We start from the raw sequence: 24119 nt of genomic DNA, 5'->3' as shown, positions 1-24119 counted from the left end.
TTTTTTCTGTGTCCTCTGTGACAGCCCCTGGGAGCTGTTTTTTCTGTGTCCACTGTGACATCCCCTGGGAGCTGTTTTCTCTGTGTCCACTGTGACATCCCCAGGGAGCGGTTTTCTCTCTGTCCACTGTGACAGCCCCTGGGAGCGGTTTTCTCTGTGTCCACTGTGACAGCCCCTGGGAGCGGTTTTCTCTGTGTCCACTGTGACAGCCCCTGGGAGCGGTTTTCTCTGTGTCCACTGTGACAGCCCCTGGAAGCTGTTTTTTCTGTCCACTGTGACATCCCCAGGGAGCGGTTTTCTCTGTGTCCACTGTGACATCCCCTGGGAGCTGTTTTCTCTGTGTCCACTGTGACAGCCTCTGGGAGCTGTTTTCTCTGTGTCCACTGTGACATCCCCAGGGAGCGGTTTTCTCTCTGTCCACTGTGACAGCCCCTGGGAGCGGTTTTCTCTGTGTCCACTGTGACAGCCCCTGGGAGCGGTTTTCTCTGTGTCCACTGTGACAGCCCCTGGGAGCTGTTTTCTCTGTGTCCGCCGTGACATCCCCTGGGAGCTGTTTTCTCTGTGTCCACTGTGACAGCCCCTGGGAGCGGTTTTCTCTGTGTCCACTGTGACAGCCCCTGGGAGCTGTTTTCTCTGTGTCCACTGCGACATCCCCTGGGAGCTGTTTTTTCTGTGTCCACTGTGACAGCCCCTGGGAGCGGTTTTCTCTGTGTCCACTGCGACATACCCTGGGAGCTGTTTTTTCTGTGTCCACTGTGACAGCCCCTGGGAGCGGTTTTCTCTGTGTCCACTGTGACATCCCCTGGGAGCTGTTTTTTCTGTGTCCTCTGTGACAGCCCCTGGGAGCTGTTTTCTCTGTGTCCACTGTGACATCCCCTGGGAGCTGTTTTCTCTGTGTCCACTGCGACATCCCCTGGGAGCGGTTTTCTCTGTGTCCATATAGGATGCCAGGCCTTTGTTGTCCTGTTGGCTCAGACGTTGGTCCCTGGCAGAGCGTGCCTCTGGGTGTAGGATGGCACGAAGGATGGTGAGGGTACCAATTCACCTGGCATAGTGTCCTCTAAGGCCTTGTGCCTGAGGTGGTCCATGTATTACATACGTTTTTATCTGGGTCTTGCTATTGTATGAAATTGGCCCCGTTTTCTTCACCACGACCCCTGGGATCCATTGAGAACTGTTCCCAAAATTACGGTCACATATGATGTCTCCTGGTCTAAAAGCTCTGCCTTGCCTGCAGTGGTCATTATTTTTTTTGTATGTCTTGTTTAGCCTCCACTTACCCACTGATATTTAGGAACGTTAAGCTCCGGTACGTCCTGGGACATTGGCTCATGAGTAATTCCGGCGGTGTCACCCCGGTTGTTACTTGTGGTATAGTCCTGTAGAGTTGAACAAGATTCATGCCTGCTTCTTATTGAGGGAGCCTACGTTCTGCTTCCTCACGCCACATTTTAAAGTCTGGATTGCCCGCTCGGCTAAACTATTCGAGGACAGATGGTATGGGGCTGTGCGGATGTGTTTTACCCATTGATACACATGAATGCCTGGAACTCCTCGCTGGTAAATGGGGTTCCATTGTCCGTGGGTGCTGATCGACTGGCATAGTTTTTCCATGATGACTCTTGAGGTAGCGGAGATCATCTGGTGCACATCCAACCATTTTGAGTGGGCGTCTATGATGATCAGGAATATCTACCCCGTGAATCACAGAATCATAGAATTTACAGTACATAAGGAGGCCATTCGGCCCATCAAGTATGCACCGGCCCTTGGAAAGAGCACCCCACTTAAGCCCAGACTTCCAACCTATCCCCGTAACCCCACCTAACCTTTCTGGACACTAAGGGCAATTTAGCACAGCCAATCCACCTAACCCGCACATCTTTGGACTATGGGAGGAAACCGGAGCACCCAGAGGAAACCCACGCAGACACGGGGAGAACGTGCAGACTCCGCACAGACAGTGACCTAAGCCGGAATCGAACCTGGGACCCTGGAGCTGTGAAGCAACTGTGCTAACCACTGTGCTACCGTGCTGCCCCATATGGTCCAGCAGAATCAACATGCACTTGCACCCAGGGCCACATTGGTCATTCCCAGGGGTGTAGCGAGGCCGATGGCAGGAGCATTTGGCTCTCCTGGCAATTCGAGCACTGTTTCACCATGTGCTCAATGTCCTGTCGAGTTCGGACCACCATACAGAGGTCCTCGCGAGTATATTCATTTCGAGATGCCGGAATGTCCGTTATATAATTCTTGCAGTATTGTGGATTGACCCTGTCGTGGGATGACCACTCATGCTCCCCATAGAATTATATCATCTTCCATGTCGAGCTTTTGTTGCTTCACAAGGAAAGGCTGTAAGGTTTCCGTGAAGGCTTCCTGTAACACACTGCTCAGGATGATGTGGTGTAACTTCGTCAGCGCAAAGTGCATTTGAGTCCATGTACAGATCTGCTTGGCTGCCACGGGTAGGATATCCATAAAGTTTAAAAGTTTAAGGTCACCAGAAGGTGGGGGCGGTGAGTGCTCGCGGGCAGCGGTAGCTGACTTACGGCATCTGCATTCACTATCTGTTCTCCTGTGTGACGCTGGAATGTGCACTCATAGGTGGCTCACAGTAGTGCTCAATGTTGGACCTGGGCCAAGGCTATTTGCCCAGTCCTCCTTGAAGATGCCCAGTAGGGGTTTATGACTCGCGATAATGATGAAACAGCGTCCATAGCATCTTCACTGCATATAGCATGGCCAATCCCTCCTTCTTGATCTGGGTGTATCTATACTCCGTGTCAGCCAGGGGCCTGGATGCATACATTATTGGTCATTCAGTGCTATCGTCCCACCGATGGGATAATATTGCTCCAATTACATAAGGCGAGGTATTGCAAGTGAGGGTGAGCAGTCTTGAGAGTTCATAGCATGCCATTATTTTAGATGACAGCAATTGCCTTTTTACTCTGGTGAACATTTACTCCTGTGACGTTCGCCAAGACCACTTTTGCTCCTTCTTTAGTAGTGTGTTTAAGGGTGTTAGTAGGGTAGCTAGAATTTCCAGTAGTAAGTTATGAGTGCCAGGAATGACCTTAGTTCTGTTGTGTTTTCCAGCATTATGGCCCCTTTTATGGCCTGTACTTTTTCTTCCACTGAGTACAGGCCACCCCTATCAAGGTGGTGTCTGTGATATGTGATTCCCTTTGCCTGGAACACAGACTTGCCAAACGGATGCCTGCGTTAAGAAGTTGCCAGTATAATGAACCAGGAGACCCAAGAAAGAAGGTTCACTTAACTTTATTGTAAACTTAAAAGTTAAGGCCACTACTACGGCATACAACAAAAGGGTCCCAGTCGGGGATTAATGAGAGGGCCGATCCCGTTTCGGGCTGGGGCTAAGTAACGAGGCCCAGCTGGGCAGACCTCCGCCCACTAACAGAGAAGCTCGTATTCTATGGGTCCCACAGGAAGATCTATCAGTGTATCCCCGAGGGCCTCCTGAGAGTTATCACAGATCTCTCAGCACAGTTCCCTGGAGCCTTGGCCAACATTTCTCCCTCAAATTACACCACTACAACACATAGTTCGAATGCTTACGGGTGTTGCTCGTGCAGGATGGCCACCATGTTTTCCCCACATACCAGGCTGGTAGTGTAGTTACGCCACTGGACAAGCAATGGGAGATTGATCGCTCACAATCCCACTAAAGCTCATTGCAGAATTATATTCTATAAATTCGGTAATATTGGAAGTACTGTTCATAAAAGCTGCTGAATTGCTGGGAAAAACTTATCTGATTCCACAATGTCTGCCGACACAGCCTGACCAGTGCAAGAATCTAGTGCACACTACGTTATGGCCTAGCACAACACTTGGTTGTACACATAATTGCTAATCAAGGAATCAGGGGTGGCCTTGCCAGTGTCGACCATATCCTGAGAACAAATTAAAAAAGCCACTGAACTCCAGGGTAATTTACGCTTTGAAATATCTTGATGACAGAAGGCAATATATAAATGATGGATTATTGATTACTATTCAGATGCTCTTAAAAGCAGCTCTGAACTGTAAATTAAGTATTGAATGCTTTTTTTGCACTGCACGCCTCCAAAACAGATATCCTGTTCAATTGGCATTCTAAAGAAATAACCATTTCAGCTGTTAATCGATTGTAACATTAATTGGAACTGACTGCATGTGCTTTGACTATTATGAGAAAAAGCATGTTGAGGTTTCCATACTGCGTACCAACGGTAGCAAAGGAGTGCTTAAGGTACAATCTCAGGGCTTTATAATTCAATCCTTCAACTTTCCTTAAACCTTTCGTTTCACCTGTCGCTGCCAAGAACTGACATTCATTTGAAAACTGAAGTTCCCTCATTAAGGATTGCTTGAGAAACCTTGAGACAAATGGAGGTAATGTCCCAGGGCTGACCTTTACTGAGTTTTTCTATGCTATCTTCCCTCTCTCTTATGAAGTTACTGCCTCCTGCTGGTGGATGATACTTTTGTTATAAGTTCAAGTCGAACAATATCTCAAACCATAGGTGACTGTCAGAAGGAGAATAGATTGTGAGACACCCTACCTAAGCCAGAGCTTGTGTCACCTTTTTGCCCAAATGGGGGTCAAAGGATTATAGAGCAAAGGGTTAATTATTATAGTACAACACAATGAGGTTAATGATGATGTGAGAATGATATCAGAGTCAGAAGACCAAGAGGCTCCAAAAGAGCAAAACACAGAAAGGTCTGAATCCACAGAATCACGTACTTTCTATATTTGTTTTGCATGGGCTGGATTTTCCGGTCCCCCAGCCGCCTATTTCTTGGCAGCGCACCGTTCGCTGGGGGTGGGTATCTTTACTTCCGCCACTCGTAAATGGGATGTCCCATTGAAACCATCCCACACTGCCGGGAAATCCAGGGCAGGGATGCACTGCCGGCCGGAACAGAGAATCCCAACGGCCGGAGGATTCCGGTTCATTTCCATCTTTTTTTGTTTTGGGTGATAGTGGAGGTAGTGGTGGAAGGATTTCTGAGCTGATTATCAGACTGCTGAACTGCATTCTGAACCATGGCCAACAGGTCAGAGCGTTGGATTTAAAACTGACGCTTCTGATCCAGAGGTAGGGATGCTACCAATGTGTCACATGACCCTATACTTTTGATGACGTCTTGTAAACAGTATAAATAAGTAGTTTCTACATAAACTATATCCCAACTATCTCAGAATACTCTTCGAATAAGGGAAACCTAATCGAAACAAAATAACGATCAGGAGCAGGAAGCTTGGTTGGTTCCCTCTCCGACCCTATTATTCTAGAGCTGAGGCCAATTATAGCAACTCCATTGTCATTGCCATTGATGTCAGCAGTACCTCAGTATAAATGTAGTGGGGGCGGGGCTTTCCTAAGAGGAAAGAAAATTGGTAAAACAAAACATAAATAAAGTTGAAGTAATTACCTCTCGAATGCAGAAAGAAGTGAATTACGGTAATCATGGGACAGAGCTGGGTTTATTGAGTGCTGGACAATGCAACAATGCATTGAAACCATAAAAACCTCCACGGCAATGCAATGGAAATAAATAAACAAATCAGTCATGAAGGAAAGCAAAAGAAAACAATGACTTCCGTTGTCATCAAGATTTCCTTGGGATTTATTTGGATACATTATTTTCTTCCTGTAGATTGTCAATAAAGCTATTCTTAGCTAATAACAATACAATGGTCAGTTGTCAAGTGGGTATTTATTGATTGAGTGATTGCATTTTAAAATCATTTTCTGGATGTTTCAGCAATTCTATTGTACATTGACCAATATTTTCATTAGGCACTCGATTCTTCAATCTGTTATTGTGCACTGCACACAAAAGCAAATGGCTTCTCTTGTTAATGGAAGCCTACTTGAGACAATAAAGATTATGAATCATTATTAACTCTCCTAGAGGCTCTCTTGGTGAATGCAATGCTTGATGTGAGTCATGCAGATGTTTTTCACCAAAGAAAATACTGTACATGAGAAAAACTTTCAAAACAATTCTGATCCGAAAGAGGGCAATCCCATGAGGGAAGACTAGAGAAGCTTAACCTCTGTAGTGTGGGAAAGAGCCGACTAAGGGGGAATCGATAGAATTATTGGGGAAATAAGATGGTTTAAGTCAACTGAAGTCTGACTAGAGCCAAAGCAATTTACAGTGAGAAGTCTTACAACACCAGGTTAAGGTCCAACTGGAGACCCTACTGATGAAGGAGCTACGGTACGAAAGCTAGTGATTCCAAATAAACCAGTTGGACTTTAACCTGGTGTTGTAAGACTTCTTACTGTGCCCACCCAAGTCCAACGCTGGCATCTCCACATCATTTGTACAGCACCAAAAGAGGCAATTCAGCCTCTCATTTCCATGATAACTCATTGCTGAGCAATGCAAAACATATTCCCCTACTTGGCTTTCATCTCATCGCCGGGACCTTCCTCGGTTTAAGCATTTGTTCAAATTTCTCTAAAATGATGCAACATTGTCTGTCTCAGTCATTCTCTGTGGAAACATTTTCCAGCATGTTCCATTAGCCCTTTTGTGAACAAAGATCTCATGACTTCACTACTCTATGAGTGGCAACTTCAATTGCTGATCCCACATCACTGACCCCTGGTGTACTGATATTGGACGGATTTGTCCGACCACCTCATGCCGTATTTTCTGTCGCTTGGGTTTTGCGTGTTGCGTTCCCACCACTGCCAGGGATTGCATGGCGGGAGGGGTCGCCATCAGCGGGACCGGAACACCCCACCAGTGGGAAGGCATGGAAAATTTTGGCCACTGTAAGCTTGTTAATACTTCAAAGTATTGCGATCCCAGATCAGATCTCAACAGTGGCTAGGATACTGGACCAAAACTGTAATATTTTAGTTTATTCGTAAGACTGCGTGGAAAGAATGATTCGCTGCAGGAGCGATAGCATGGAAAAATAGGGGGCGGGATTCTCTCAGCCCACGCCAGGCTGGAGAATCGCCGGGCCGGGCGCGAATCACGCGACGTCACCCCAGCGCCAGTCCGCTGATTGTCCGCCCGGTGGGCCGAGCGGCTGCACAAAACATCCAAGTCTCGCTGGTGCCGTCCACGTGTGGTCTTACCAGGCGGGACCTCGGCGTGCATGTATCCGGGGGCGGCCTGGTGGGGGGGGGGAGGGGGGTCCGACCCCAGGGGGGGCCTCCGCTGTGGCCTGGCCCGCGATCAGGGCCTACCGATTGGCGGGCAGGCCTCTCGGGCTGGGGGCTTCTTTTGCACCTCGCCGGCCCTGTAGCCCTACGCCATGTTGTGTCGGGGCAGGTGGGGAGAAGAGAGCCACTGCGCATGCGCAGACGCGCAGCGCCCATCTGACGCCAGCATCGGCAGCTGGAGCGGCGTGGGTCGCTCCAGTGCCGTGCTGGCTCCCTGTAGGGATCAGAATCGCTTCTCCTGAGAGCACGTTGACGCCGTCGCACAACGTCAACACTTAGCCTCAGGATCAGAGAATCCCGCCCAGGGCTTTTTGATATTTCGAAAACAAAACTTTGTTATTGATACAATATTAAACTTTTTAAATTCACACCTGAAAAGAACAGCTTACAATTACCCCTTAACACTACTACTTAATTTCCCATACAACAACAAGAAAAGAAACCTACAGCTCCCAATCTATCTTAAAATTAGCATGGCACAGGGTAATTCTTGCTTCATAAAACAGATTTGGCTCATGTTAGAACGCCTTCAGGCTCTGACTTAATGTCTTCAAACAACCTGGTTCACCTGGTATGTTTCAGCTTCTTCCTTGTCCCCAGTCAAGACTGCTCTGCTTTCCAGATTATTACTCTTTTATAACTATCCTGCTGTGAGAGAATTGTGGACTCGGTTTCAGGCAGATCAGAAATCACCTTTTCTCTCTCCCAAAGCCTCTCCAAAACCAACTTCCTCTCTGCATTCCTGGGCCCCACCCAGCAATAACCTTATCTCCCCAAGCTGAAAAACAAATGGGGCGGGATTCTCCTGTACCCGGTGGGGCGGGGGGTCCCGGCGGGATGGAGTGGCGTGAACCACTCCGGCGTCGGGCCGCCCCAAATGTGCGGAATCCTTCGCACCTTCAGGGACTAGGCCCGCCCCGGAGTGGTTTCTGCCCAGCCAGCCGGCGGGAAAGGGGCTTGACGCCACCCCAACTGGCGCGAAGGGCCTCCGCCGGCCGACGCATATGCGGGAGCGCCAGCGCGTGCTGGCGTCATCTCCGCGCATGCGCAGGAGGGTTCGTCTCCGCATCAGCCATCACGGAGGACCACAGCGGCCGATGCGGAGAAATAGAGTGCCCCCACGGCACAGGCCCGCCCACATTGGTGGGCCCCGACTGCGGGTCAGGCCACCGTGGGGGCACCTTCCGGGGCCAGATGTCCCCGCTACCCCCCAGGAACCCCGGAGCCCGCCTGCGCCGCCAGGTCCCGCCGGTAAGGGACCTACTCTGATTTACGCTGGTGGGACCGGCTACAGACGGGCGGGTCTTCGGCCCATCGTGCCCCCCCCACCCCCCCACACACAAAAAAAAAATAATTTCCTGGTATATTGATGGCTGTAGCAATGCTGCAGCAAATTGGGCAAATTAATCAATTTAGCTTCTAATTTCCACCCTTCTCTCACCTTCACGTAATCTATCCCCAACTCTTCCCTTCCCTTCTTCGAGTATCTGGGGATAGACTGTCCACTAATATTCATTACAATCTCACCAACAGTCACATTCAACTCGAAATGTTAACTCTGTTTGTCTCACCACAGATGCTGCTAGACCTGCTGAGTTTTTCCTGCATTTTCCATTTTCATTTCAAGCTTCCAGCATCCGATGCATTTTTCTCGTGTGTCAATTAGTGCTGGACGTGGCTTAGTGGTAATGCTCCTGCCTCCAATTCTGTAGGTTCAAGACCCCCTCTAAGGCATGAATAAAATAATCTATGCTGCTATTTGCTGTCGTAGTGAGGAAGTGCTGCACTGACAGAAGTTCTGTTTTTCAGATGAGAGATTAAACCAATACCCTCTCAGGCGAACATAAAAGATCCCATGGCATTACTCGATGAGCTGGGTTTTCCCTGATACGCTGGACACCACTGCTAAAACAGATAATCTGATCATTAGCTCATTGGTGTTTCTAGCATCTTGCTGTTTACAACTTTGCTGCCACGTTTCCTACATTATGGCTTTAACAGTCCTTCAAAAGTACTTAATTGGCGGCAAAGTCTTTTTGGATTTCCTGAGGTACTGAAAGGCGCTGCATAAATCAGCGTTCTTTTGTTGGTAGGTACTAGTAGGTGCCATGATGGGAGAGTTATTGCATTAGAAGGATGAGCTTCAACAAGGACTGAAGACTCACCTCTCAACAGGGGAATAGAATCAGCATCAGTATTCCCAGGAGAAGACAAGGTCTGAAACCAGACAGGGTTCCTGCTCTTGACTGATGTTCAATGTTCCCGGCTGGATATGTGTTGAGAGCTGAGGAGAAGTTTACGTGTCAGCTGTAGATAGTTGGTGGCACTCTCACCAGAGTCAGCAGGTTTGTACGTTCAAATACCACTCTTGAGACTTAAGCAGAAGATCTACACTGGCACTCCATAGCAGTGCTGAGGGAGTACTGCACTGTTGGGGGAGTTATTTTGACTGAGATGTTAAACTGAGACCTTGGCGGGGATTCTCCATTTGGAAGACTATGGGCGGGAATCTCTGATCCTAAGTGTTGACGCCGTCGAAAACGCGGTCGCATTTCTCAACGGCATCAACATGGCCTCAGGAGCAGCGATTCTGACCCCTACAGGGTGTCAGCACGGCACTGGAGCGACCCACGCCGCTCCAGCTGCCGATCCCCAGCGTCAGATGGGCGCCGCGGGTCTGCACATGTCCAGTGGGACCGGCGCCAATAGGGCTACAGGGGCTGATGTGGAACAAAAGAGGCCCCCAGCCCAAGAGGCCGGCCCGCCGATCAGTAGGCCCAGATCGCGGGCCAGGCCACAGTGAAGCCCCCACCTCGCTCGGCCCAGACCGCCACCGGATGTATGCATGCCGAGGTCCCACCAGGTAAGAGCAGGTGTGAACGGTGCCGGCGGGTCTCGGCTTTCTTTGCGTGGCCGCTCAGCCCGTCCCGTATGCAGTAGAGCGGCCACCAAACGGCCCTGCGCCAACCATGTGGTGCCAATGGCGCCGATTCTCCGCTCTCCGGAGAATCGGCGGACCGGCGTCGGGGCGGCATGTCCCGTCCCGTCCCGTCCCGGCGATTCTCCGACATAGGGCGGGATTCTCCGTTGCCCGACGCTGAAATCATGGACGGGATTCTCCGACCCCCTGCCGGGTCGGAGAATCGCCGGGGGGCGGCGTGAATCCCGCCCCTGCCGGCTGCCGAATTCTCTGGCGCTGGGGTGTTGGCGGCAGCGGGAATCGCGGCGGCTGGTTGGCGACTGCTGGCAGCGGCCCCCCCGGCGGTTCTCTGGCCCGCAATGGACCGAGCGGCCTCTGGTTTTCGGCGGATCCCTGCCTGCGTAAATCACAACAGGTCCTTACCAGCGGGACCAGGCTCCATGGCGGCCTGCAGAGTCCTCGAGGGGGCGCGGGGGGATCTGGCCCCGGGGTGTGCCCCGAAAGTGGCCTGGCCTGCGATCGGGCCCACTGATCCGCGGGCGGGCCTGTGCCATTGGGGCACTCTTTCCCTCCACACCGGCCGCTGTCAACCTCCGCCATGGCCGGTGTCCAGCGCCGCCACAGTAAGGGAGGAGCCAGGCTTCTGGCAGGGGGGGCTTCGGAGTAGGTATGGGGGACTGGTGGAGGGTGGTCCGGGGATGGAGAGGGTTCAGGGGTCACTATTTGGCAGGTTGGGTCCGTGCGCGGCCAGTGCCATGTTGTATGACGCGACCGCTGCAGGTCATCACTGTGCGCATGTGTGGCCATGGACCCAGCAATTCTCCAGCCGTTTATGTCAAGAATGGTGGGAGATTTACCCGGTGCCAATGCTATCCCCCTACCGGGCGGAGCATCAGTGCGGGGGCGCGCAACTTTTTCATTGTAAAACTAGATACTTCCTCCGGACATAGCCTCGAAATTGGAGAATCCAGCCCTATGTTCTCCCACCGGAGATTAATTGGCCTGATTTGCGCTTGTGTTGGGAGCGTTAATCAGTCACGATTCATGATCCTTTCCCATGCAAATCTATGCATGGTGGTGATTGCTATGGATTCCATTGCAAATCCCACTATCGGGCCGCCACTTTGGCAGTTAAGTGCTTTCTTCAGAGAAAAAGAGGAAGTGAGAGCACTTAACTGGCAGTGAGAGAGGTCAATCATATCTAGATCTTTATAAACATTGCAGTTAGTTTCATAGCTTGCTGCTTAAGATCCACTCAAGCAGGAAGGGAAATGAAATTAATACAAAATGATCAGGGGGTTGGATAGGGTGGACAGTGAGAGCCTTCTCCCGCGGATGGAAATGGCTGGCACGAGGGGTCATAACTTTAAACTGAGGGGTAATAGATATAGGACAGAGGTCAGAGGTAGGTTCTTTACGCAAAGAGTAGTGAGGCCGTGGAATGCCCTACCTGCTACAGTAGTGAACTCGCCAACATTGAGGGCATTTAAAAGTTTATTGGATAAACATATGGATGATAATGGCATAGTGTAGGTTAGATGGCTTTTGTTTTGGTGCAACATCGTGGGCCGAAGGGCCTGTACTGCGCTGTATTGTTCTATGTTCTACGTAAACAATCCAGACAGCTGGCTGTGTGTGCAAGCTCTCAATAACAGCCTAGTAAAATCAATTTCACATTGATATGAATGAAAGCTTTACAGATTAAAGATCTGAAGTGGTTTAAACCGAGCTGATATGGTTTTCTCTTTCCAGGAATGTATAGATGCTGCTTTCTCTGCCACATATGAGTTTTAAAGCAGTAATGTTTTTCACTGTGTCTGGACTGCTCTCTAACTTCCAGGCAGGTGTCTTTGTAATGGGGGGCTGACAGGTAAGGGTCTCTGGTGGGGATCACTCTTGTGGGGTGGTCTGTAGTGGGGTCTCTCTTATGGGAGGCGTTCTCTGGTGGGAATCACTCTTATGGGGGGTCTGTGGTGGGGGTCTCTCTTCTGGGGGGTTCCTGGTGGGAGGTTCTCTTATGGGGGGGGGGGGGGGGAGTCTCTGGTGGGAGGCTCTCTTATGAAAGGTCACTGGTGGAGAGTTGGTGGAGGAGTCGGGTCACCCTCATAGTGTGCAGGGAGGGGGTGGGGGGTGACCCAGGAAATCCCATGGTGGGGGAGGGAGAGCAGTTGTATTGTGGGGGTGGGTGTTCCACTGGTTTCGCAATTGGGCGGCCCGCTCAAAATGGCAGCCCAATAGTGGGATTCACAACGGAATCCCATGCATAAATTTTCATGGCAAGCGATAGTGAATGGCCCCTGATTTGCTCTCCCAGTGCACAGTCTCCCAAACAGCGAATTATGGCTATTGTCTAGAAAGCTCTTTGAAACATCCGGTCATTGAAAAAGGTGCTACATAGATGCAAGCCTTTTTATTTACTTTCTGAGATACCCGCTGTGTTGATTAGGCAACTGACACTGGCTCTGAGGCTCTCCAGTGTCAACGCCGCAGTGAATGAGTGCTAGTGCGAAACTGTAAGCCAATTTGAGCCGGCGTTTCAAGAAAAGTGCAGCAGAGAAGCGAATTGGAGAAAATATACTCATGAAGGGAGGTGAAATGGCTCTGAGGGATCCTTCAGTTAATTACCTAATTCATTAGATTATGAGACAGACGCACGATTGATTGCCAGCAGGTAAAAGCCATTGATTATTTATGAAGCTTCGCCTCAAGTAGATATAGCTTTTTATATGAAACTTGTATTTCATACACCTCTGTCAAAGCTTTCCTACAAATAATATACTATTTCTTGCTGATCTGCTGGCAGAGGTTAAGGACAAGGCTGTAAAATCATTCATTTGTGTCAAACCATTCATGTAATACTTTAATAAACCTGGCACAGAGCTTGCCCAACAAAGGAAGGAAAAGGAAAACAATGGAAATAAGAAGGAACTTAAAGAGGAAGAGATTGTAGATGGACTCCTTTTTGTTCAAAGGACTTACTATTTTCCATAAATTTTCTGGGGCTGGGATTTTCAGATCTTAGATTCGTCAGTGGGTTTGGCAACGGGAGTTAAGCATCATTTCCACACATTAGCATCTCATTATTCGGCCTCTATGCCCGAGTGAGGCAGACCAGCATGAAACCTGACAGGTCTCCCAAGGCGTGAACTTGCCGAGCAGAAATCCCCGTAGGACTCAGGGGATGCATCGATCGGGGAGGTGTGGGTTATGCTTTGACAGTGCTGGGGGCAGTGCTGTGGGGGTTCTGTGGTGGGGAGTATGTGTGTGTTCCAAGTGAAACTTTGTGTACTGGGGTGGGCTTTAAAAATGGCACCCTGATCTTCATAAAGCTAAGTTGCTGCGTGACATTGTGAGACACGCCCCTTGCCATTTTGTTCTTTATGTCCCGAACGATTCGGCAGTGCCCGTTGCTTCTGGTGGCTTCCACGGCACTTTTCCTGCCCATTATTCCCCAACTGGCGGCTCCCTTTCTCAGAGGCTGCTCCATTGATATCAAGAAGAGAAAACATTCGCAACTAATGGTGTAGCGTTAGTGGTGAATGAATGGAATGAGTTTAACCTGAGCTGAAAATCGCTCAGGGACAAACATGGAGGACAGCTCTTCAGAAGAGTTGCACGGACCCAAAACGTTAACTCTTTTTCTCTCCCCACAGATGCCACCAGACCGGTTGAATTTTTCCAGCGTTTTCTGTTTTCTTACAGAGGCTGCGAGATTTGCTTTTCGAACCTTTAACATACTTTCCTGGAGAAGCTGGTTTGAAGTCATGGTTCTCACGGTTGACACTAGAATGACTTAACATTGGAAGAGAGCACCTGAAGGTCTCCATGTTGGTAACAAAACCAACATAATGTTAATGGTATTTATACTTCTTATTGGCGAATCTAGAACTCGGGATCACTGTTCAGAATAAGGGGCGAAATTCTCCCAAAACGGGGCGATGTCCGCCGACTGGCACCCCAAACGGCGCCAATCAGACAGGCATCGCGCCGCCCCACAGGTGCGGAATGCTCCGCATCTTTGGGGGCCGAGCCCCAACATTGAGGGGCTAGGCCGACGCCGGAGGGATTTCTGCCCCGCAAGCTGGCGGAAACGGCCTTTGTTGCCCCGCCAGCTGGCGCGGAAATGACATATCGGGGCGGCGCATGCGCGGGAGCGTCAGCGGCCGCTGACAGTTTCCCGCGCATGCGCAGTGCAGGGAGTCTCTTCCGCCTCCGCCATGGTGGAGACCGTGGCGGAGGCGGAAGGGAAAGAGTGCTCCCACGGCACAGGCCCGCCCGCGGATCGGTGGGCGGATCGGTGGGCTCCGATCGCGGGCCAGGCCGGGGTCAGATCGCCCCGCGCCCCCCCCAGGACCCCGGAGCCCGCCCGCGCCGCCTTGTCCCGCCGTTCAAAAAGTGGTTTAATCCACGCCGGCGGGACAGGCAATTTATCGGCGGGACTTCAGTCCATCCGGGCCGGAGAATCCAGCAGGGGGGCCCGCCAACCGGCGCGGCCCGATTCCCGCCCCCGCCGAATATCCGGTACCGGAGACTTCGGCAACTGGCGGGGGCGGGATTCACGGCAGCCCCCGGCGATTCTCCAACCCGGCGGGGGGTCGGAGAATGACGCCCCTGGGATCACTCATTGAAGAGAGAGATGAGGAGAATTTCTTTCTCTCAGAAGGTTGAGAGTCTTTGGAACTTTCTTTCTCAAAATGCAATGGAAGCAGTGTTTTGGGTGAAAACCCATTTCCTCAAATCCCCTCTAAATCTCCTGCCCCTTACCGTAAATCTATGCCCCCTGGTTTTTTGACCCCTTTACTAAGGGGAAAAGTTGCTTCCTATCTATGTCCATCATAATTTTGTACACCTTAATCAGGTCCCCCCCTCAGCCCTTTCTGCTCCAAGGAAAACAACCCCAGCCTCTCCAGCCTCTCTTCAACCAGCCAAGGAAACATCCTGGTGAATCTCCTCTGCACCCTCTCTAATGGAGTCACATCCTTCCTATAATATGGTGACCAGAACTGCACACAGGATAACATGTGATGCTGTGGCATAATAGGCATTTTATACAGTTGCAACTCAATATCCCCTTCGCTGGCTCAATGTCAGTTTTTGTCTGAATATGTTTCTGTGAAGAATCTTGGGAAGCTACCCTAGATCAAAGGCACCAGATATGTGCAAGTTGTCGCTGTAGAATTTTATCCTTTAAATGAAATTGTAAAACATTTGATCAGTGTTTTTGTCAAAAACAACTTAAATGATTTCCTAATAGGAGTTAAATGAATTAGTAGTTTCATGTAAGTGGGGAGCCACTTACATTTAAAATGGATAAGAGCTTTTATTGGGTAAAGTTAATTTTTTTCAGGAGATGAGATGGGTGGCGAGAGTCAGACTGGGAAATTCTGGCCCTTCCCACTGGTGGGATCTTCCTGCCCACCGAAGGTGCCATCCCGCCAAAGGTGACCCCCCCCCCCCCCCCTCATCCCCACAGCACAACCGGCTAGCAACGCAAATGGCCATTGACTTTGGCAGGACCAGAAGATCCCGGCTATTGTGGAATGAATGGGCTTGATGCCCTGTACATCGCTCTGATCCTGGGTACCAGGATTTTGTGTACATTATCGACATGCTGGGAGATGGGGAAGAGGAGGTTTATCTCAAGTTAAATTTTTAAATCCAAAAATCTTCAGCTTCTGGTACATTTGAAACCATGAAGAACTACTATTTCAATTGAGATTGCTAACAACTTGCTATAACAACCTAATAAAGCACCCCTGATAGAATCAATGATACTTTTCCATTTCCTTAACATGCCTTTCTGTAGCCCGTCTGAATGATATTGCTAATCTTGCTCTTTGAGCAAATTTCAGCTTTCGGTTTATGCCAATTAAGACACTGTCTCATAAAGGCACCATGCAGCTCCGTCACAGCAGGAAGAGTGTCACCTGGAACATGCTTGCCGCAATTTTAACCTAACCAGCACTGCCTTTGACCAGTTGCAGAGAAATGAGACGGCAACATTAGATTGTAGGTTGGAACAACCTGTACACTCTCTCCACCTTTACCATATTTAAAATCTCAGCGCTGGCAAGTTAGTTGGAGACCCAATGAATATGCACACACTGACCCCAATTTAGAGTCACAGGTTGGTGATTAGGGGCAGTAAGTGTGGCTGATCTTTCCTTTTCCCAGCTCAGGGGTATAGTGGAATTCCGGCTAAGATCAGCTCAGTCTGGACCATCGGTGTTTGGACCTTCCTGAACTACACACTAATGCACTGACTCACCAAACTAATGAGGAAGTTTAAAAACAATAAACTTTTAATCAGGAGTCGCTGCCAATGCTAATTGAGGCCAAAGCTCTTTGAAACTTTTATATTAATGCATTAACATTTCAACTGATAAACAAAAATACCCTGGAGAGATTGCTGAACATGACAGTCTCATTAACAAAGGAAACTGAGAATTATTGAAAAGAATATCTGAAAACAGAACCATATAATAACGCTGACAAGACTCTGAATGACAGTCACTCTTCAGTGTATTTACCTGCCACCAATGAAGAGGGTCCTGTTCACTTTCAGTATCCGCTGAACATCCAACCTTCCTGTGAGACCAGGGTCTCCTCCGGGGCCACTTCCTACGAAGGCTACACTCCGCCTCACATCTGTGGAGAAAGAAGTGACGTGTTTTGATTCTAATTTTACTCTTGCCTTCTGACTCATGGCGGATGGGATTTTGTGTTTGCTGGCCCACCTTTGCATGCCCCCTTACCCAATACAATGTTCCTCCTGCGTGAGCCGACAGGGTTACTGGCCACAAATGGCATCAGAGCTTAGCTCAGTTGTGTCTTCACCTGGCAGTCTCCTTCCAGCAAAGGTCAGTGATAAGAAACCCAGCACTACTGAAGCCTCCTTTGGCTGAGATCAACTCAATTAGCACAGATCAGAACTTAACAGAGACGTTCTGTTCAGTACATTAGGTGTTGTCGTGATGGAAGTTGGAGACATAAAAACCGAATGCTCGAAGCAGAAATGCCAGATGCAAACAGGGAGGACTCTTTCAAGATTAGGGCCACTGAACTTTTTCAGGATAGACTGGATGGAGAATCTAACTTGCATCTCAATTTGCCCGGGAGAGCGTGGTAGAGTGGGGCAAGATGGAGAGAGAGACCCACTGACCCATCTAGAACTATACATATAAAAATTATACTACTTGTTCTTTTAAAAACAAATGTACTTTTTTTGGATGGTGGCTTTTCATTTTAAATGTTTGCGTTGATGAGACAAGTATGAATATCTTCTTTAAAAAGTCAAACTTTGGGGGGTGGTGGTTGGCATGAGGTTGTGGAATTGTTGTCACTTCATTTAAAGACAGGTGGTGGGTACCCTGGACATTGTGGCTGTCTGGCCCAGGATGTCACACAATGTGGCTGGGAGGTCAAGTACAGACTGGGCTAGGTACAGGGCAGAGAGGCAGTTGCAATGATCCATCATTCCCGCCATGGTCGGACTGATTACAATGGCAAAATTCTTCACCTTGTGAACTCCTGCTGTAACTCTGGTGAGACTAAAGAGGAAAAGCCACTTTATAGGCCAGGAGCCTGGCCTGTGCTGGTAGTTTTTTTACAAGAGCACTCCTCGCCTGAACAAGCGCAAACACCATTCAGACAGATATTGACGTTTCAGGTTCAGGCTCAATTCAAAACTGCCTGTTTGGGGAGAGATAAATGCTCACCAGGTTTCAGGGTGATCTGACCACATAAAAAATTGATAAGTCAAATGTAGATTAGAGACTGTCCATTTAATAATGAGTTTCACAAGATACAAGCACAAATACGTATCTTTGATTATTACAATTTCTTGCAAGGTGATTCGACATTTTGAGCTCCAACCTGCTACTGAATTAATAGAGCCTATTAATTATTAGTCTGGTAAAAAAAGGGGCTGGTTTAGCACAGGGCTAAATCACTGGCTTTGAAAGCAGACCAAGGCAGGCCAGCAGCACGGTTCAATTCTCGTACCAGCCTCCCCGAACAGGCGCCGGACTGTGGCGACTAGGGGCTTTTCACAGTAACTTCATTTGAAGCCTACTTGTGACAATAAGCGATTTTCATTTTCATTTCATTTCAAAAGGTATTAAAACACAATGTAACAGTAAAAGGGGACTCAGCCATAAGTCTCCAATTACAAATGTAAACAACTAAACATGTTACAGTTATTCCAATTTTGAGCCTCAGGTATAATTGACAGGTTTTATTTGTCTGTATCCCAACATCTTCTGAAGGCGTTAATTCATGCTAGACTCCAGTTCCAGGAAGTTCGCTGCGCAATTACCTTTGATGTGGAGATGCTGGCATTGGACTGGGGTGGACACAGTAAGAAGTTTTACAACACCAGGTTAAAGTCAAACAGGTTTGTTTGGAATCACTAGCTTTCATCTGATGAAGTAGTTATGCTCCGAAAGCTAGTGATTCCAAACAAACCTGTTGGACTTTAACCTGGTGTTGTAAGACTTCTTACTGTACAATTACCCTCGACCATGGGATGTGGGCATCAATGACTGGATCAGCATTTCTTGCCTATCCCTCATTGCCCTTGAATTGAGTGGCATGCTGGGTCATTTTAGCAGGCATTTTAAGAGTCAATCGCATTACATTGCTGGAGATGTAGGTCAGACCAGGTAAGGATGGTAGATTTCCTTCCCTGAAGGATGTAAAATAGGTTTTTAACAACCAATTGACACTGGATTTCATGGTCATCACGAGGTTTCCAGAATTTTATTGAATTCAAATTTCACCATCTGCTCTAATGGGGTTCGAACCCGGGTCCCCAGAGCATGACCCTGGGACTCTGGATTATTAGCCCAGTGACAATACCACTGCGCCACCACCTCCCCCAGTGGTGGATGTGCACTGTGATTGCCCCTACTGCCAAAGGGGGTAGGTCAGGAAAACATTAACTGGGGCTTTTGCTCCTGAACCCTATGATTGGAAAACCACACATATGTGGGACAACTGAGCTCACACGTGAAGACTGTTGACTTGGACCTGTACCAGAAGGGCAACTTAAACGCTACTCAAGCAAAAGTCTGTTTAGATGGAGCTTCACTGCACATCTGACCACTGATGTGTCTGGCCTGGGAGTGTTGTTGTTGGCCACACAAAGCAGGGAGTAGACTGTTTTGGTAGAATTTGTCTTTAAGCTAGAATCAGAAGTGGAAAAGCAGGAGCTGTAATGTAAATCAAATTGGATGTGTGGGTTACAGATAGGAATGCGGGGATTTCTCAGATTAAATGAATGCAGGTCATAGGATTAGTTAGTGTATTCTGGGTAATTGCGGCAACATGTTGATCACCATTCACCGGGTAGGGTAATTAGGTTGCAAGTCAGTAAGTGAGACTAGAATGGGGAAACATTAAAATCTGTTGGGGGCCAGGTGAAATGTTTTAACCTTAATAATAATGGAGACACGCATGGTAAAAACGAATAAGAAGCAACCTTTTTTAATTGCAATCATTAAACCAATGACGGGTAATCCTAAAATAACACTGACCTTTTCACCATTCCTGAAGTTATGGTACAATTACTATTATGCATTACTCATTGTCAGGCTCTCAGACATAACATCCTCTCAGTGTTAAATCTCATAATTTAAGGCTCTTAAGTATGAGAGGGAGGGGGACACCAAATCAAAGCTGGAACCAGTTCTCACCTAACATAATGGATGCATATGCACCAACAGGAGCAATTGCACATTGGTAAGCAGCATAATCAAGAATACCCATTATCTGGGTGTCACGGTGGCACAGTGGTTGGCACTGCTGCCTTACAATGACATAGCCATGGGTTTGATTCCAACCTTGGTGACTGTGTAGAGGTTGCATGTTCTCCTCTTGTCTGCGTGGATTTCCTTGGGTGCTCCAGTTTCCTCCCACTGTCCAAAGGTGTGCAGGTTAGGTGGATTGGCCATGGTAAAATTATCCTTAGTGTCCAAAGATGTGTAAGTTAGATGGGGTTACGAGGATAGGGCGGGTAAGGGGGCCTGGGTAGATTACTTGTCTGGTGAGCCGGTGCAGGCTCGATGGGCTAAATGGCCTCCTTCTGCATTGTAGGAATTCTATAATTCTATGATAGTTGCCAGTTATAACTTTCCAATATCCCACCCTCGTTTTTAAGGCTCACCTTTGCAATGCTATGAGAACATTTCCTCTGTGTAGCAATGAAATCATTACCTGACTTATAAAGAATGAGAATGTACCTACCCCCACATGGGCTGGAGTGGTTGAAGAAGGCAGCTCACCATCACCTCCTCATGGGCAATTAGTAATAGGCAATAAATGCTGGCCTAGCCAGCGATGCGCGCATCCCATTAATGTGTGAAAAACAAGTTTACATTTTGTCAGGCATGGTGCACATTGGACTTCTTCCGCAGTCCCCCTCTCCTGCCCAAGATGTCAATTCCTTAACCCCTATTCCCCACATTGATAGACTGTCAGTTTAAAAATCTTTTGGAAGAATGTACGAATTTACCCTTTTTTTGTATTAACCCTATCTTTCTTTCTCACCATATCTCTCAACAACCCCTCCCTTTTAAGTCCACTTCAATGGCCTTCCCTGCTGCACATCCCACATGTGTATTCCCTTTGGGCGACAGAGTAATGCCTGACTTCCCTTCTTACTCCGAGCTTCGGAATCATAACCGTTGAAATTTGAGCCCTTTCATGTAATGATCATGGAACATGATCAATGGTGGTTTTGAAGTTTTTAATTGACACCTGCCTCAGTAGTTTTCTGGGGGTAGGCCGTAGGATGGGCGGACGGGAGCGGAGGAGGGCTAGTGGGGAGGAGTTCAAGTTATCCACTATCCACTGAAGTGAGGAGAAAGTCTTGCAGGAAGATATAGTTGAGAGGGAAGGACTAAATGGGCTTGGAGTGAGATGCACCAGTGCCAAATGGCTTGGGGAGTTTGGCACCATTGATGAATATACTGCTGAGACTCACTTGATGAAGAATGTCCATTTGGTACTGATAAATTGACATGGCGAGAGAGGTAGATCACAGTATGAGTCTGAACATTCAGAGGAGGAAGCGAGAACATTGAAGGGGAAAAGAAATTCTAGTCAACTAATTTGTTGACACTAAATGAATTGATTCACAGCTTGGTATCAATTGCCTCAGACTGGGCAAGTTTACATCAAGGGAGGGGTGGTTAGATCAACATTATACACAGTTTCTCTGGAGCCTGCTCATTAAGATAGCGCATCTGTTCATCATGCTATCATAATGCATTGCTGACACACCCACACCCAGTTCAAGGATGGCGTTTAAAAAACATAATACGTAAAATCAGAATCGGCTTTAGAGTCCCATTCGGCTGGTATTTACATAACCCAAAAACAAATACACAAAGACAACCAGCGAGAAGGTTGTTGAGAGATTTAATTTCACCCTTGTGTGTGTTTTATTGGGTGAATTCACAAGGTTACTGCCCAACAATGCTGCTCCGAATCAGTTCCAATAGTCAACAACCCGAGGTGTTATTAGGAATTATATGTCGGTTCATGGTCTAATTGGGCCATACAGCACTCTATTATAACAAGAGAATTAGCTGATGAGGGTCATTTATATTCATTGCAATGCAGTCAAACCTTACTCATGTTTAACAGAATTGGAAAGGCTCTTATGCCTGAAATATCCTGATTCATTGTTGAACGTGTCACAAAGCACAATGGGGCAATTCCCTGAAAATATATTCAATTATCAGTGTTGACCGCAGTAATTCATAAGAAAACATCTGTGTAGTCAAATAAATGTTTGACTTGAATCTACTTGAGGACACATATTCCATAGGTGACATCTTCTATCCCAATGTAGCTTTACAAGAGCAATTGGGTTTTTTCTCTCACCCCCCCCCCATCTGTGTTGGATGTGAAGGGAAGTTATTACTTTGACTTAGTTCCTCCAGTCTCACACTGGAGACAATGAGCAGCAACCTCTACCACAGGCCCCGGTCCATCGCAAATTCTTTCACTCCAACACACTTGGTGTCCCCTCTTGGAGATCTTCATAAAGGCACTCTGCCAGCTCTTCTCTGGTCAACCCTGTCTTCTTCTTCCAACAGGGTGGTGTCCATTCTACCATCACACAGGGCATACGTTTGTGAGGTGAGATATGTGTCCTGTCAGCCTCAATCGTCTCTCCATCATGATGCCTGCAGACCAGTCCTCCATAGCATTTCATCATTGGTGATGCTGCCTCTCCATGTGATACTCAGAATCGTATGAAGGCAGCGCTGGTGAAAGATGCCTGTCTTAACTTTGGTAACTTCCAAGTCTCGCTAGCATAGACTACGGTTGGTGTTACTACGGGCATGTAGGGTCACAGCTTCATGGCCATGTTGGATGCTCACACCAATGCTGCTTTGCTTATTCTTCCCAGTCGGAATAGCGAGTGGATCAGAGAATCAGCATTACAGTTTCGTAGCCCAAACTTTAACCTGCAACTCCTGATTTTAATAGCTCTGCTGGGGGTACAGGATTGATGAATGTACCTTGTGATATGGTCCTTTCCGGCAGCAACCATTGGAGAGTAACCAGGTATTCTGATCAATTTCTATTCACTTTACTGCAGCCAGGGACATTGTGGTCAAATGTAACATCATAACCACCGTTCAACTGAGAATGAAACCTGACACAAGGCAATGCATTCACCAACTGAGCAGTTGAACAAATGGGAAAATTTCAATTATCTTTTCCAGATTGGATATAAAGAACATTATTTTCTTGGCCCGCGGCTCCCTTTAAAGGGTCGAGATAAATTGGATGCTGTTGAACCATTCAGAGCTGGAAAGCTCCAAATTTCACCCAGCTCAGTGCGAGTGAGTTAATCTGTTAGGAATGTAAAAAGTTGGCCTCACTAGTCCTGAGCTCTGGAGGAGGAAAACAAGCTGGGCTTCATACTCCTGCCTATTACCAGTTGGGGGGGGGGGGGGGGGGCGTCGATTTAAATTCTGAAAAATGAGATAGCTAACTTGAACCCACTGTGAATGTGCTCACTTCTCATCTAACCCGGGCAGGTTGGAAGTTGGTTGAGTAACCCACCCTCAAGAGTTGGGTCAGTATTCATAATATGTTAATTATAAATACGATACGCTTTAGATTGTAAATCCATCTGGATTTAATGGCCACAGGTCAGCTTCTCAGGGCTAGGAACACAGCAGCTGAAGGGCAGCAAAAAAACTGCTGGATCTGAACTCTACTACAATCTCTTACCTAGAGCTCTCCTTCCATCCCCTCCAGCCCTTTCTCCTCCTACAGTAGGGGGAGGCAGTGGCATAGTGGTATTTTCGCTGGACTAGTAATCCAGAGACCCCAAGTAATGATGTTTGAATGTTCAAATCCCACCATGGCAGATGTTGAAATTTGAATTCAATAAAACATCTGCAAAGTCTAATGGTGACCATAAAACCATTGTTGGCGGTCAAAAACCCATCTGGTTCACTAATGCCCTTTAGGGACAGAAATTTGCCATCCTTACCCTGCCTCCATGTGACTCCAGACCCACAGCAATGTGGTTGATTCTTAAATGCCCTCAGGGACGGGCAATGAATGCTGGCCCAGCATCCCATGAATGAATAAAATAAAAGGTTTGTATTTCCGACCAACCATTGGCCAGCTGTTGCTCTGGCTGGCAGTCGGCTGTGAATTAGAGGGGGAGAGAAACATCAAATGAGCTCCTGCTGTTAAATTTGCCAGGAACTCTGTCTTCCCCATATTTCCCCATTTCCCTGTCACATGAAGTAATTCCCACCTTGTTTTAAGGACTGGGGCTATCATCCTTTAGGCTCACAGATCTTTAAAGTAGCCTGCCAGCCTGGAGTGCTTTGCACTACAGCTTGAGTAATCTCTTTCAGGAGAGGATGGGACAAAAAAAAACCCAAAATAATGAACAAGAGCGAGCACTTTATTATTAGTGCATCCCAATGCTGTTCATTAACCACCGCTTG

General features: G+C 47.9%; 1 protein-coding gene across 2 annotated transcripts in view; it reads right to left on the bottom strand.

The window, feature by feature from the left end:
• sema6bb (sema domain, transmembrane domain (TM), and cytoplasmic domain, (semaphorin) 6Bb) overlaps window positions 1–24119 on the bottom strand; it is an 809283-nt gene that overhangs the window by 363291 nt on the left and 421873 nt on the right. For both annotated transcript variants that reach the window (XM_072482724.1, XM_072482723.1), the window contains one exon: window positions 16662–16779. Coding sequence is in view for 1 of the 2 variants with exons in the window: in XM_072482723.1 (XP_072338824.1) it covers window positions 16662–16779 (118 nt within the window). In the remaining variant the exon portion in view is untranslated. The remainder of the gene's footprint in view (window positions 1–16661; window positions 16780–24119) is intronic.

The sequence above is a fragment of the Scyliorhinus torazame genome, chromosome 18 (assembly GCF_047496885.1).
Source record: "Scyliorhinus torazame isolate Kashiwa2021f chromosome 18, sScyTor2.1, whole genome shotgun sequence".
NCBI lineage: Eukaryota > Metazoa > Chordata > Chondrichthyes > Carcharhiniformes > Scyliorhinidae > Scyliorhinus > Scyliorhinus torazame.
Note: the sequence above shows the minus strand (reverse complement) of the source record. Positions and strands in the feature narration are given on the sequence as shown.